Genomic DNA, 12,714 nt, shown 5'->3' with positions numbered 1-12,714 from the left:
AATACAGCCAGCTCTCCTGGACTCCTTTCCCCCTCATGTTGTTCTCCCAGGGGATCCTGCCCATCAGTTCCCTGAGGTGGTCAGTCTGCTTTTCTGAAGTCCAGGGTCTGTATGCTGCTGCTCTCCTTTCTTCCCTGTGTCAGGATCCTGAACTCGACCATCTCATGGTCACTGCCGCCCACATTCCCATCCACTTTTGCTTCCCCTACTAATTCTTCCCAGTTCGTGAGCAGCAGGTCAAGAAGATCTCTGCTCCTAGTTGGTTCCTCCAGCTCTTGTACCAGGAAATTGTCCCCTACACTTTCCGAAAACTTCCTGGATTGTCTGTGCACCACTGCATTACTCTTCCAGCAGATATCAGGGTGATTGAAGTCTCCCATAATCAGGGCCTGCAATCTAGTAACTTCCGTTAGTTGCTGGAAGAAAGCCTCGTCCACCTCATCCCCCCCGGTCCGGTGGTCTATAGCAGACTCCCACTACGACATCCCCCTTGTTGCTCATGCGTCTAAACTTAATCCAGAGACACTCAAGTTTTTCTGCAGTTTCATACCAGAGCTCTGAGCAGTCATACTGCTCTCTTACATACAATGCAACTCCCCCACCTTTTCTGCCCTGCCTGTCCTTCCTGGAGCACACTGTGCAAGCCTCCTCAAATATCAAAAGGAAGGATGTAGCTAGATAGAATTTATAGTTTATATCCATACATGACAGTACTCCAGTCATGTGAGTTATCCCACCAAGACTCTGTTCCAATCGCATCATAATTCCTTGACTGTGCCAGGACTTCCAGTTCTCCCTGCTTGTTTCCTAGCCTTTTTGCATTTGTGTATAGGCACTTGAGAACTTGTGGTTTGTCCTGCTCTCTTAATATGAGGCAGGAGCACTCCCCTTTCATGCTCTCCTGCTCATGCTTCCTCCCGGTATCCCATGTCCCCACTAACCTCAGGGCTTTGGTCTCCTTCTCCCAGTGAACCTAGTTTAAAGCCCTCCTCACTAGGTTAGCCAGCCTGCTAGCAAAGATGCTCTTCCCTCTCTGCCCATGTTGTAGTTTCCATAGGAAACTTAGGGTGAGTGTTAAATTAGTCTTTCCTATCTACAGTGCTCTGATATGCTGCCAAAGCATTTTTCTGCACTGATTGCATCACTTCATTTTAGCATTGGAAGGGACAAGTGTGGAGGCTTAAGCAGCATTAATGTACTTGAACATAGGCATTGACTTGGTACTGAACTGACCAAGCAAACTGTTTCAGCACTACTGTACTGACCACTTTGGTAATTAAACATTGACCCTTTCTGATGGGAAAGAGGTCACTATACTTATACTGTCTCTGGGATCAAGGAACTACTTTCTACATTTTGAGGCATACATAGATCTTTATACAATGGCAGGTACTTAATAATATCTTTCGCTTGTGGAAAAAGCTGTCCATGTCCATGTTTCAGAGTAACAGCCGTGTTAGTCTGTATTCTCAAAAAGAAAAGGAGTACTTGTGGCACCTTAGAGACTAGCTCAAATAAATTGGTTAGTCTCTAAGGTGCCACAAGTCCTCCTTTTCTTTTATGTTCATGTTGTAGTTTCCATAGGAAATTGATGATTGGTATGTTTACTAGTCCATGGACATTTTCACTTACTCAATAGGCTGTGATAGAAGTACTGATTGCTGAGGATGCACAGCAAGATTTGAAATTGTAAGCAAAAGCTATTCTGTTTTGCTGTGTCCAAATGTCAACCTGCAGAAACTGCTGACATTCAGCAATCTAGGCATTAGAACAAACTAACTTCTTGTGTTATTCCCTGATAACTATCACGTGACCTCATGTATTTTTGTTCCCTTCTCAGGCAACTATTCCCCTGCCAAGAGAGCCACAGTCACCGCTGCCTACTTCAAGCACCTCCATGTCACCAGTGTCACAGGGGCAAACCTTTCAGTCTCCTCCAGCAAGCAGCAGTTCTGTTAGCATAAATGCAGCTCCCTTTCAGGCAATGCAGACTGTAAGTGTATCTCTTGTAGAGGGTAAACAGGAAAGCATTCATGACAAGAATGCTTCCAAATTATTACTTCAGCCTTAAAACTATTAAATGCACCGTCCAGGTTTCAGCCCAAAACTTGATAGCTCATACTATAACTGAGGACCTCTCAATGACTGTCTAGTCATAAATTTTGGCTGCTCCTACCTTTCCTTCTGTGCTTCATTAGTAGGATATTTCCATGAGCTGAGAAGCTCTCTGCAGCCATTGTGTAGGTCAAAATCAAGCACTACAGCTCATTAACTATCAAATTTTATTTATAATAGGCCAGCAGTTGCAAGTGACTGAATTCCTAATTTGCTAATCTAATATGCTAATGAAATCTCAATTCCTGTTAAGACCCCTTGTTTGTAAACTTTTTCACAGTTGAGACCTGCTAAAAAGTAAATTGGCTCAGTCATGTTTAAAATACCAGTGGGGGTTGCTATGTAGCAAAATACTGGTGAGTCGCATCATACGCGCATTTAACTTGCGTGAATTCAACTACACGCACTCAACAAAAAAAAGAAAAATAACACAATACCTGTAAATAGTGCGGGCGATTCTGCCCACCATTCCACTCAATGAGCATATGCCCCAGAGTGAGCGTGGTATGGGAGATGTGAATCTGCTGTTCCCTCAGTTGGTCTCAGTTCCCACGTGCCTCTCATAGTGTGAGCATCTCGCCGCACTGAGTGTGATTCTAGTGTTTAAAGATACCGTATGTATTTTTCATACAACATGGTCCCTAAACACAAGCCAACTACTTCATCTGGTGCTCACCGAAGAAACAGCGATCTGTTTGAATGCGGGAGGAAAAACTGGCTATGTTGACTTGTTGAGAGATTGTATGTTGGTCTCCAACACAGCACTTAAATATGGCTGCAACAAAGCTAGCATTCATGCCATCAAGATTCGAGAGATTCGTCAAGCCATGGCATCAAGTGCTCCAATAACTGCTAAGGTGACGAGCCAGGTGTGTGATAAGACTGAAAAGGCATTAAACTTATGGTTGGAAGACATGAACCATAAATGTGAGCCTTTCTCGCAATGTGTTGCCATCAATAGGCAGTTAGCCTCTATGCGCTGTTCAAACCTCCTGCTGAAGAGGGACAGCCTTCTGATGAGAAGGAATTCAAAGCCAGCCAAGGTTGGCTTAACAGTTTTAGGAACTGCTTCAACCTCAAAAACATGCAGACCAGTGATCTGTCAAAGCTGAAGAACTGTTCTTTCAGTCACTCCGAGCCTTCGGCGGCACATCCTTCACTCGCTCCAGGCCTTCGGAGGCACTTCGGCAGTGGGTTCTTCAGGGCCGCCGAAGGCCTGGAGTGAGTGAAGGACCTGCCGCCGAAGGCTCGGAGTGCTGCCAGGTGTGTAAAAATTCACAGGGGAACCTCCCCAGTAGAGAGCTCAGGCAGGACAGTCCCATGGGCTGAAGTCTGGCCACCCCTTTAACAACCGGTTCTAAACCGGCTTCAAAATTTAACAACCAGTTTGTGCAAACTGGCTCCAGCTCACCACTGATGAAGTACTGGTGAAGCTGCATCTGCCAATGAAGAAGCAGCAAAAGCCTACCTTGAAGAATTAAAGAAAATCATAGTCCTTTTCTTCTATCTTCCAGAACAAGTTTTTAATGCTGATGAGACTGGCTCTTTTGGGGAAAAAAATGCCCAACCGCACTTATACTTTGAAATCAGAAAGACAAGCTCCTGGCTTCAAAGCAGCTAAAGACCATTTGATTGTTTTGTGGCAATGTGGCGGGGCATTTAATAAAGCTGGGCTTGCTCTACAGGGCTGCAAATCCCCGTTCCCTAAAAGGCAAGAACAAAAATCTCCTGCCTGTGTTCTGGCAATCAAACAAATAAAAAGGCTTGGGTGACGGCAGCATTATTTCTGGATTGGTTCCATAAGTGTTTTGTTTCTCGAGGTCAAGTGGTACCTCGAAGAGAAAGGACTTGACTTTAAAGTGTTGCTGATCATAGACAATGCTCCTGGCTGCCTTGCAGCACTCCGGTTTGTGCATACAAAGTCATCTGTCTGTCTCTCTCGTCCCCCCATACCACCTCAATCTTCCAACCTCTCGACCAAGGTGTGATTCGCTGTTTCAAGGCCATGTACACGAGGCTTACGTTCTCATGGCTACATAGCTCTATGGATGCTGATCCCAATCTTAATGTGATGGAGTGTGTACTTTACTTTATGGGCAATTTAGGGGATTTTCAAGGGTAACTTTGGCTATACGCTATTTTCACCTTATGCGCTGACTTTTAGAACCTAACCCATGCATAAGGTTCGACTCCACTGTAAGGCATTGCTTTCAAATAATGGGGTTGGCATGTTTTCTACTAAGGTTAAAACCTAAATATTTGACCAACCCAGATAGTGGTTTTATAGTTCACTGAGCTATGTCCAGCCATGCCTAAAGTTTAAGGATTTGGCCCTGTTTTCAGATAACTCAGTCTAGTCTGACTGTTGCTGGGAAAGAGGTGTAACTAAACCATATGAAGGGAAGGAAAACTGGAGATGCCTGAAAGGCATGCTTCAAATGATTGTTCACATGGATTCCTTTCTTCATGTGCCTGAGATCACATTCTCTTGGCCAGCAGTTAGTTGGAGCTGTGTCCTAGATGCCCCTGTGGCATTCTATCCATGGGCATAAAGGGTGGAACAGGCCCAACTTCCTCAATTCCTTCTTACCAGCTACGGCAGTTATATAGAACCCCTGCCATTTTGTCATTCTGCTTCTCTGCATCATGCTAGTGGTGTTGTAGTAGTAGTAGTGTTAGCAGTGTTAGTTTCTTGCCCACTGGCAAAAAAAAACCCCTGAGATACTTTGAGGCTAGATGCTCTCTACCCTACAGAGGGTCTGTATAGCAGAGACAAAATCCTTGAAACAAAATTTGCCCCTTGTCTGAAGTTGACACTGCTTAATCCGATACCTATTATGCCTAGAAGATTAATGTATTCCTGGGTGACTTTTTTTCCATGTATCATGCCTTCCCTAAACAGATTCAGTGCTGGAGAGGCTTGCTTAAAATTGTTCCTGCTGGAGCACACTATGCAAGCCGCCTCAAATATCAAAAGGAAGGATGTAGCTAGATATAATTCCTTCCCTTCATCCCCATAGAGGATTCCCTATTGTATCTCAATCACATGCTTCCTGCTCCATCCTCCCTTTGGGTAGCAGAGTGGGAATTGACTAGGGATTCAGGGGAGGACTCAGTCAGCAGGCAACTACCTTGGGCTAACAGGAAAAAAAGGAGGACTTGTGGCACCTTAGAGATTAACCAATTTATTTGAGCATAAGCTTTCATGAGCTACAACTCACTTCATCGGATACATTCAGTGGAAAATACAGTGAGGAGATTTATACACACACACCATGAAAAAAATGTGTTATCATACACATTGTAAGGAGAGTGATCACTTAAGATGAGCTATTACCAGCAGGAGGGCGGGCCGGCGGGGGAGAAAACCTTTTGTAGTGATCAAGGTGGGCCATTGCCAGCAGTTAACAGGAACGTCTGAGGAGCAGTGGGGGGTTGGGGCGGGGAAATAAACACGGGGAAATAGTTTTACTTTGTGTAATGACCCATCCACTCCCAGTCTCTATTCAAGCCTAAATTAATTGTATCCAGTTTGCAAATTAATTCCAATTCAGCAGTCTCTCGTTGGAGTCTGTGTTTGAAGTCTTTTTGTTGTAATATTGAGACCTTTAGGTCTGTAATAGAGTGACCAGAGAGATTGAAGTGTTCTCCGACTGGTTTATAAATGTTATAATTATTGACATCTGATTTATGTCCATTTATTCTTACGTAGAGACTGTCCAGTTTGACCAATGTACATGGCAGAGGGGCATTGCTGGCACATGTTGGGATATATCACATTGGTAGAAGTGCAGGTGAACGCGCCTCTGATAGAGTGGCTGATGTGATTCGGCCCTATGATGGTGTCCCCTGAATAGATATGTGGACACAGTTGGCAACAGGCTTTGTTGCAAGGATAGGTTCCTGGGTTAGTGGTTCTGTTGTGTGGTATGTGGTTGCTGGTGAATATTTGCTTCAGGCTGGGGGGCTGTCTATAGGCAAGGACTGGCCTGTCTCCTAAGATTTGTGAGAGCGATGGGTCGTCCTTCAGGCTAGGTTGTAGATCCTAGATGATGCGTTGGAGAGGTTTTAGTTGGGGGCTGAAGGTGATGGCTAGTGGCATTCTGTTATTTTCTTTGTTGGGCCTGTCCTGTAGTAGGTGACTTCTGGGTACTCTTCTGGCTCTGTCAATCTATTGCTTCACTTCAGCAGGTGGGTATTGTAGTTGTAAGAATGCTTGATAGAGATCTTGAAAGTGTTTCTCTGTTTGAGGGGTTGGAGCAAATGCGGTTGTATCACAGAGCTTGGCTGTAGACGATGGATCATGTGGTGTGGTGGTATACGTTGTCCCCAAATGTGAAATAGTTTATGGGTGAGGACAAAGTCACAAAGTTCAGCCACCAGGTTTGCCGTGACATTATCAGGGATACTGTTCCTGATGGCTTGTAGTCCATCTTTGTGTGGAATTTGGTGTAGAGGGCTTCTACATCCATAGTGGCCAGGATGGTGTTTTCAGGAAGATCACCGATGGATTGTCGTTTCCTCAGGAAGTCAGTGGTGTCTCGAAGATAGCTGGGAGTGCTGGTAGCTTAGGGCCTGAGGAGGGAGTCTCCATAGCCAGACAATCCTGCTGTCAGGGTGCCAATGCCTGAGATGATGGGGGGGGGGGGGGGGGGCCCAGGATTTCCAGGCTTATGGATCTTGGGTAGCAGATAGAATACCCCAGGTCGGGGTTCCAGGGGTCTCTGTGCAGATTTGTTCTTGTACTTTTTCAGGGAACTTCTTGAGCAAATGGTGTAGTTTCTTTTGGTAACTCAGTGGGATCAGAGGGTAATGGCTTGTAGAAAGTGGTGTTGGAGAGCTGCGTAGCAGCCTCTTGTTCATGTTCCGACCTATTCATGATGACAGCACCTCCTTTATCAGCCTTTTTGATTATGATGTCAGAGTTGTTTCTGAGGCTGTGGATGGCATTGTGTTCTGCACGGCTAAGGTTATGGGGCAAGTGATGCTGCTTTTCCACAATTTCAGCCCGTGCACGTCGATGGAAGCACTCTATGTAGAAGTCCAATCTGTTTCGACGTTCAGGAGGAGTCCACCTAGAATCCTTTTTGTAGTGTTGGTAGGAAGGTCTCTGTGGATTAGTATGATGTTCAGAGGTGGGTTGGAAATATTCCTTGAGTCGGAGACGTCGAAAATAGGATTCTAGGTCACCACAGAACTGTATCATGTTCGTGGGGGTGGAGGGGCAGAAGGAGAGGCCCCGAGATAGCCCAGCAGAAGAATCTGTCCTAAGAGTATAGTTGGATAGATTGACAATATTGCTGGGTGGGTTAAGGGAACCATTGCTGTGGCCTCTTGTGGCATGTAGTAGTTTAGATAGTTTAGTGTCCTTTTTCTTTTGTAGAGAAGCAAAGTGTGTGTTGTAAATGGCTTGTCTAGTTTTTGTAAAGTCCAGCCATGAGGAAGTTTGTGTGGAAGATTGTTTTTTTTTTTTATGAGAGTATCCAGTTTTGAGAGCTCATTCTTAATCTTTCCCTGTTTGCTGTAGCGGATGTTGATCAGGTGGTTCCGCAGTTTCTTTGAGAGTGTGTGGCACAAGCTGTCAGCATAGTCTGTGTGGTATGTAGATTGTAATGGATTTTTTATCTTCAGTCCTTTTGGTATGATGTCCATCTGTTTGCATTTGGAAAGGAAGTTGTCTGTCTGTATCTGTACAAGTTTTTTCATGAAGTTGATAGTGTGGCTGATTTGAGTGGAAATCTATCAGAGGCTCGTTCACCTGCACATCTACCAATGTGATATATGCCATCGTGTGCCAGCAATGTCCCTCTGCCGTGTACATTGGTCAAACTGGACAGTCTCTATGTAAAAGAATAAATGGACACAAATCAGATGTCAAGAATTATAACATTCATAAACCAGTCAGAGAACACTTCAATCTCTCTGGTCACTCGATTACAGACCTAGAGGTCTCAATATTACAACAAAAAGACTTCAAAAACTGACTCCGAGAGACTGCTGTATTGGAATTAATTTAGGCTTGAATAGAGACTGGGAGTGGATGGGTCATTACACAAAGTAAAACTATTTCCCCATGTTTATTCCCCCCCCCCCACTGCTCCTGAGACGTTCCTGTTAACTGCTGGCAATGGCCCACCTTGATCATCACTACAAAAGGTTTTCTCCCCCCCCGCCTTCCTGCTGATAATAGCTCATCTTAAGTGATCACTCTCCTTACAATGTGTATGATAACACCCATTTTTTTCATGGGGGGGTGTGTGTGTGTGTAAATCTCCTCACTGTATTTTCCACTGAATGCATCCGATGAAGTGAGCTGTAGCTCACGAAAGCTTATGCTCAAATCGGTTAGTCTCTAAGGTGCCAGTAGTACTTCTTTTCTTTTTGCGAATGCAGACTAACACGGCTGCTACTCTGAAACCAGAAAAAAAATCCCTCCTACTATCCTTATGTGCCCCATCCTAGTACTTACATTTGTATTAGCCCTGGATGCTCTGGAGTGTACAGCTGTATTCGTGCAAGCCTACATTTTCTGCCCTTTCCAGGGTTAGATCCCCCTCCTGAAAGAGGCAGTATAGCTTAGCTCAGCCCAGTCAGGTCAGTTAGTATATGCTCAGATTCTGGAAAGGCAAACAGAAGATCCTCCTAGCTTCTTTTTTCCCCTGTTTCCAGGGCTGTCCAAACTACTATTGAGGATCTTCCCTTTGAGGGTAAATTAGCTTTATTTTCAAAATGAATGAGGTCCTCCATTCCCTAAAGGACTCCAGGGTGACTGAATTTTTTTTTTTGAACTGTGCATTCCAGCCCCAAGAAGGAAATAGTCTTCCTTCAGGCAGCATCCCCATGCCCATTACTATTGTGACCGCTTGCTTGGGTCACAGAAACCCCCTTTGGGACTGCCACCTGATGGGCCTAGACTACCTTTGAGTCAGTTTACCCTGCCAGCTTGGGACTTGGGCACCTTGCCTTGTTTGAGCCAGACACGCTTGCCTGCTGCAAACACAGATCCAAGTCAGAACCACGTCCTCCACAAGCTGCAGGCTTAACTGAAAACAGTATAAGAAGTGTTCCTGTCTCCAGCACTCAGATACCCAGCTCCCAGTGGGGTCCAAACCCCGAATCTGTTTTACCCTGTATAAAGCTCATACAGGGTAAGCTCATAAATTGTTCGCCCTCCATAACGCTGATAGAGATGCACAGCTGTTTGGCCCCCCCAGGTATTAATACTTTGGGTTAATAAGTAAAAAGGATTTTATTAAATACAAAAAGTAGGATTTAAGTGGTTCCAAGTAATAGAACAAAGTGAATTACCAAGCAAAATAAAATAAAACACACAAGTCTAAGCCTAATACAGTAGGAAGGTAAATGCAGGTAAATCTCACCCTCAGATGTTCCAATAAGCTTCTTTAACAGACTAGCCTCCTTCTAGTCTGGGTCCAGCAATCACTCACACCCCCGTAGTTACTGTCCTTTATTCCAGTTTCTTTCAGGTATCCTTTGGGGTGGAGAGGCTATCTCTTGAGCGAGCTGAAGACAAAATGGGGGAGTTCCCAGGGGCTTAATACTCTCTTGTGGGTGGAGACCCCATCTCTCCTATTCAGAATCCGGCTACAAGATGGAGTTTTGGAATCACATGGGCAAGTCACTTGTCCATGCATGACTTGGTTCTTTACAGGCTGAGCCACATTGCTAGGGAAGCTCGGATATGGATTGGCATCTCTCAAAGTTCATTGACTGGGCACTTACTGAGAATAGTCTTTTCTCAAGAAGCTGACCAAATGCTGCACTGAGGCTATTTAAAATCAAACAAGTACATAGGCAATATTCCTAACTTCAAATACAAAAATGATACATGCATACAAATAGGATGAAAATATGCAGTAGATCATAACCTTTGCAGAGATGTTACATGGCATATCTAGCATAAAACATATTCCAGTTATTTCATATTTACACTCATAAGCATATTTCTATAAAGCATTATGGGGTGCAACATCACAACTATTATCAGTCTCGGGACTTCAGAGCCACTGAGAGAAGCATGAGAGCCATAAACACTTTGTGCAGCCTGAATTTTAGTGCTGAAGATAATGACTCATCCATGAGATGGGTTTAGATTTCACATTGCTTTATCCTCATGAGCTAGTGGTTGGTTTCTGGTGGCTGGGAATCTCTGCCATCCTAACATCTTGTGGAATTATAGGTAATCTATAAAAGAGAAATAATGGCCTTGCTGCTTTCCCCTGGATTATTATTATTTTATTATTATACCTTATTGGCCAATAGTTGTTTTTTATTTCTTATACTCTGTCCCAGCCCAAAAGAATTTCAAATTGCATAATCTCAGTATAGTGACAGACCTTCATATAGATGGCAGAGTAGTTTGCTTTCTAATACAGACTGCCTGGCTTGCCTTTAACCATTCAAGCGGTCTCCCACATTTCATAGTATATTTGTCACTGTACCATAGGATAGATGGCTACCTTAGTATGTGATTTGCAGTTAAAATAGAAGCTGAAGTGCTTGCCGGTTGGGTACAATTTTGAATTTTTTGTCTCACTGAAGATGATAAAGGTCCTTGTAGTGCCCAGCCACTTTACAAGACACTGGTAATGTTTTCACTACTAGTATTGCTAAAGGTCAAATAAATCTTCCTTTTGAGATTCTGAACTTGTCCATGCATCATTCTTTTGGGAATGTTTTAAGCATTTTTAGGACTGACACTAAGCATCAAACAGCTTGTGTTCTGGCAGCTATTCAGAAAAGGACAGCCTCAGAAGAGAACTGCCTCTGCTTGGTTAGTATATATGTGTAGTAAAAATGAAAGCAGAAAAGCTGCGTGCATGTGGTTAGCTGCCAAGAACCTGTTTCTCAACTGAAAATTGTCTAACTCAGGTGGTGATGGGAATCCCAGTAGTGAGACTATTCACTGAGGTTGTAGTACATCTCTGGATCAGGATTTGGGTTTCAGTGAGTTTAGTAAAAGCAGGCTATTGCCAGCAATAACTAAACATTATAGTAGGAACTTTAAAAGGTTAATGTGTGGTGGTTGGAAAAAGGTGAGGGGTCAGGGCAGGGAGCTTGGGTAAGGCACTGGACTAGGGCTTGGAGATCTGAGCTGAAGTCAAGGCTCTGACAGACTGACCTGGTGATAGAGGGCTAGTCACTGTGCCTCCAGTCCCTGTATCTAAAATAGGGTTAACTCCCACATTTAGTCTAAATAGACTAGATATTCTTCAGGGCATGAACTCTAACCTACTAGGGGACATGTAGAGGGTGTAGCACAATTAGGCCCTGAATGCTGAGTCTTTAGGTGCTACTGGAGTATAAATGGTGAAGTGTTAACAGTTAAGCTTTTGCTTAAATAAAACCTACTTTTTCCAGGTATTTAAGGTGAATGCACCCCTGCCTCCACGTAAAGAGCAGGAAATAAAAGATGACTCCTCATACTCTGCAGGATATAACCAGAGTTTTTCTACAGCAAGTACACAAACTCCTCCTCAGTGCCAATTACAGTCCACTCATGTTGCAGAGCAAAACTCTCATTCACAAGAAGCTTTGCCAACAGGTAAGGAAAATTCTTTGTACATGGCTGTATCTTTTAAGTGACCCTCTAGACTGAAGTGACTATCAAACTGACACTTCGATCCATTAATATGCTCCTGAACCTCTACTGCTTTTAGTCCAGTAATCCCCTGCAGGTGCAATACAGGTAAAATGGAGTTCAGCTTTTATTCTGTTAAGGCTGTGCAATTGACCATATTGCTGTCATTCATAACCAGTCCAGATTGCTCTCACAGTGTGAAAGAGTACCCAGCCTGACTTTCAGTCCCAATTGGAGTTCGCAGGGCTAGCAGTCTGAAACGAGTTACTTGTACACAAAGTAAATTTGCCCAAATCAAATGAGCGAATGATCATTTTGACAGTCACTTCTTGGAGTAGAATTGTAATTCAAGGTGACCTGTTTGAGTGTTTGCTGAAGTGTACTATTTTGAAACCTGAATCCCTAACCTGGTGAAAAGGTCTGTTCTAAACCAGGGGTAGGTAACCTATGGCACACGTGCCAAATGCGCCACACGAGCTGATTTTCAGTGGCACTCGTGCTGCCCAGGTCCTGGCCACTGGTCCGGCGGACTCTGCATTTTAATTTTAAATGAAGCTTCTTCAACATTTAAACTTATTTACTTTACATGCAACAATAGTTTAATTGTATATTAGACTTAGAGACCTTCTAAAAATGTTAATGTATTACTGGCATGCAAAACCTTTAAATTAGAGTGAAGAAATGAAGACTCGGCACACCACTTCTGAAAGATTGCCGACCCCTGTTCTAAACAGTGAACATGCACACACTGGTTGCAGATACAATTTCATCTCTGTATGATTGTGTAAAATTCCCAGTAGGCAGATTTAGTCACCGAGGAGTGGTATTTAATTTTGTGTGATAGCAGTGAACTGTTAGTTAGGACTAGTCTGTCTGGAATCTCCAGTATGAGACTGTAACCTTTTGTAAGATATCTGTTGCAGTATTTGTTTCTAACTTTGAAATGCCTTGAACTACTTTGTGCAGGAATAAGTATGGTACAGATGGTACATTGGTAG

The 12,714-nt window shown here is 43.7% G+C and overlaps 1 protein-coding gene across 10 annotated transcripts in view; it reads left to right on the top strand.

The window, feature by feature from the left end:
* CAPRIN2 (caprin family member 2) overlaps positions 1 to 12,714 on the top strand; it is a 73,917-nt gene that overhangs the window by 52,894 nt on the left and 8,309 nt on the right. For all 10 annotated transcript variants that reach the window (XM_073321318.1, XM_073321344.1, XM_073321378.1 and 7 more), the window contains 2 exons: positions 1,841 to 1,993; positions 11,497 to 11,680. In XM_073321318.1, the coding sequence (XP_073177419.1) occupies positions 1,841 to 1,993; positions 11,497 to 11,680 (337 nt within the window). The remainder of the gene's footprint in view (positions 1 to 1,840; positions 1,994 to 11,496; positions 11,681 to 12,714) is intronic.

The sequence above is a fragment of the Lepidochelys kempii genome, chromosome 1 (genome assembly GCF_965140265.1).
Source record: "Lepidochelys kempii isolate rLepKem1 chromosome 1, rLepKem1.hap2, whole genome shotgun sequence".
Classification (NCBI taxonomy): domain Eukaryota; kingdom Metazoa; phylum Chordata; order Testudines; family Cheloniidae; genus Lepidochelys; species Lepidochelys kempii.
This window is presented reverse-complemented; position numbering and strand designations above follow the sequence as displayed.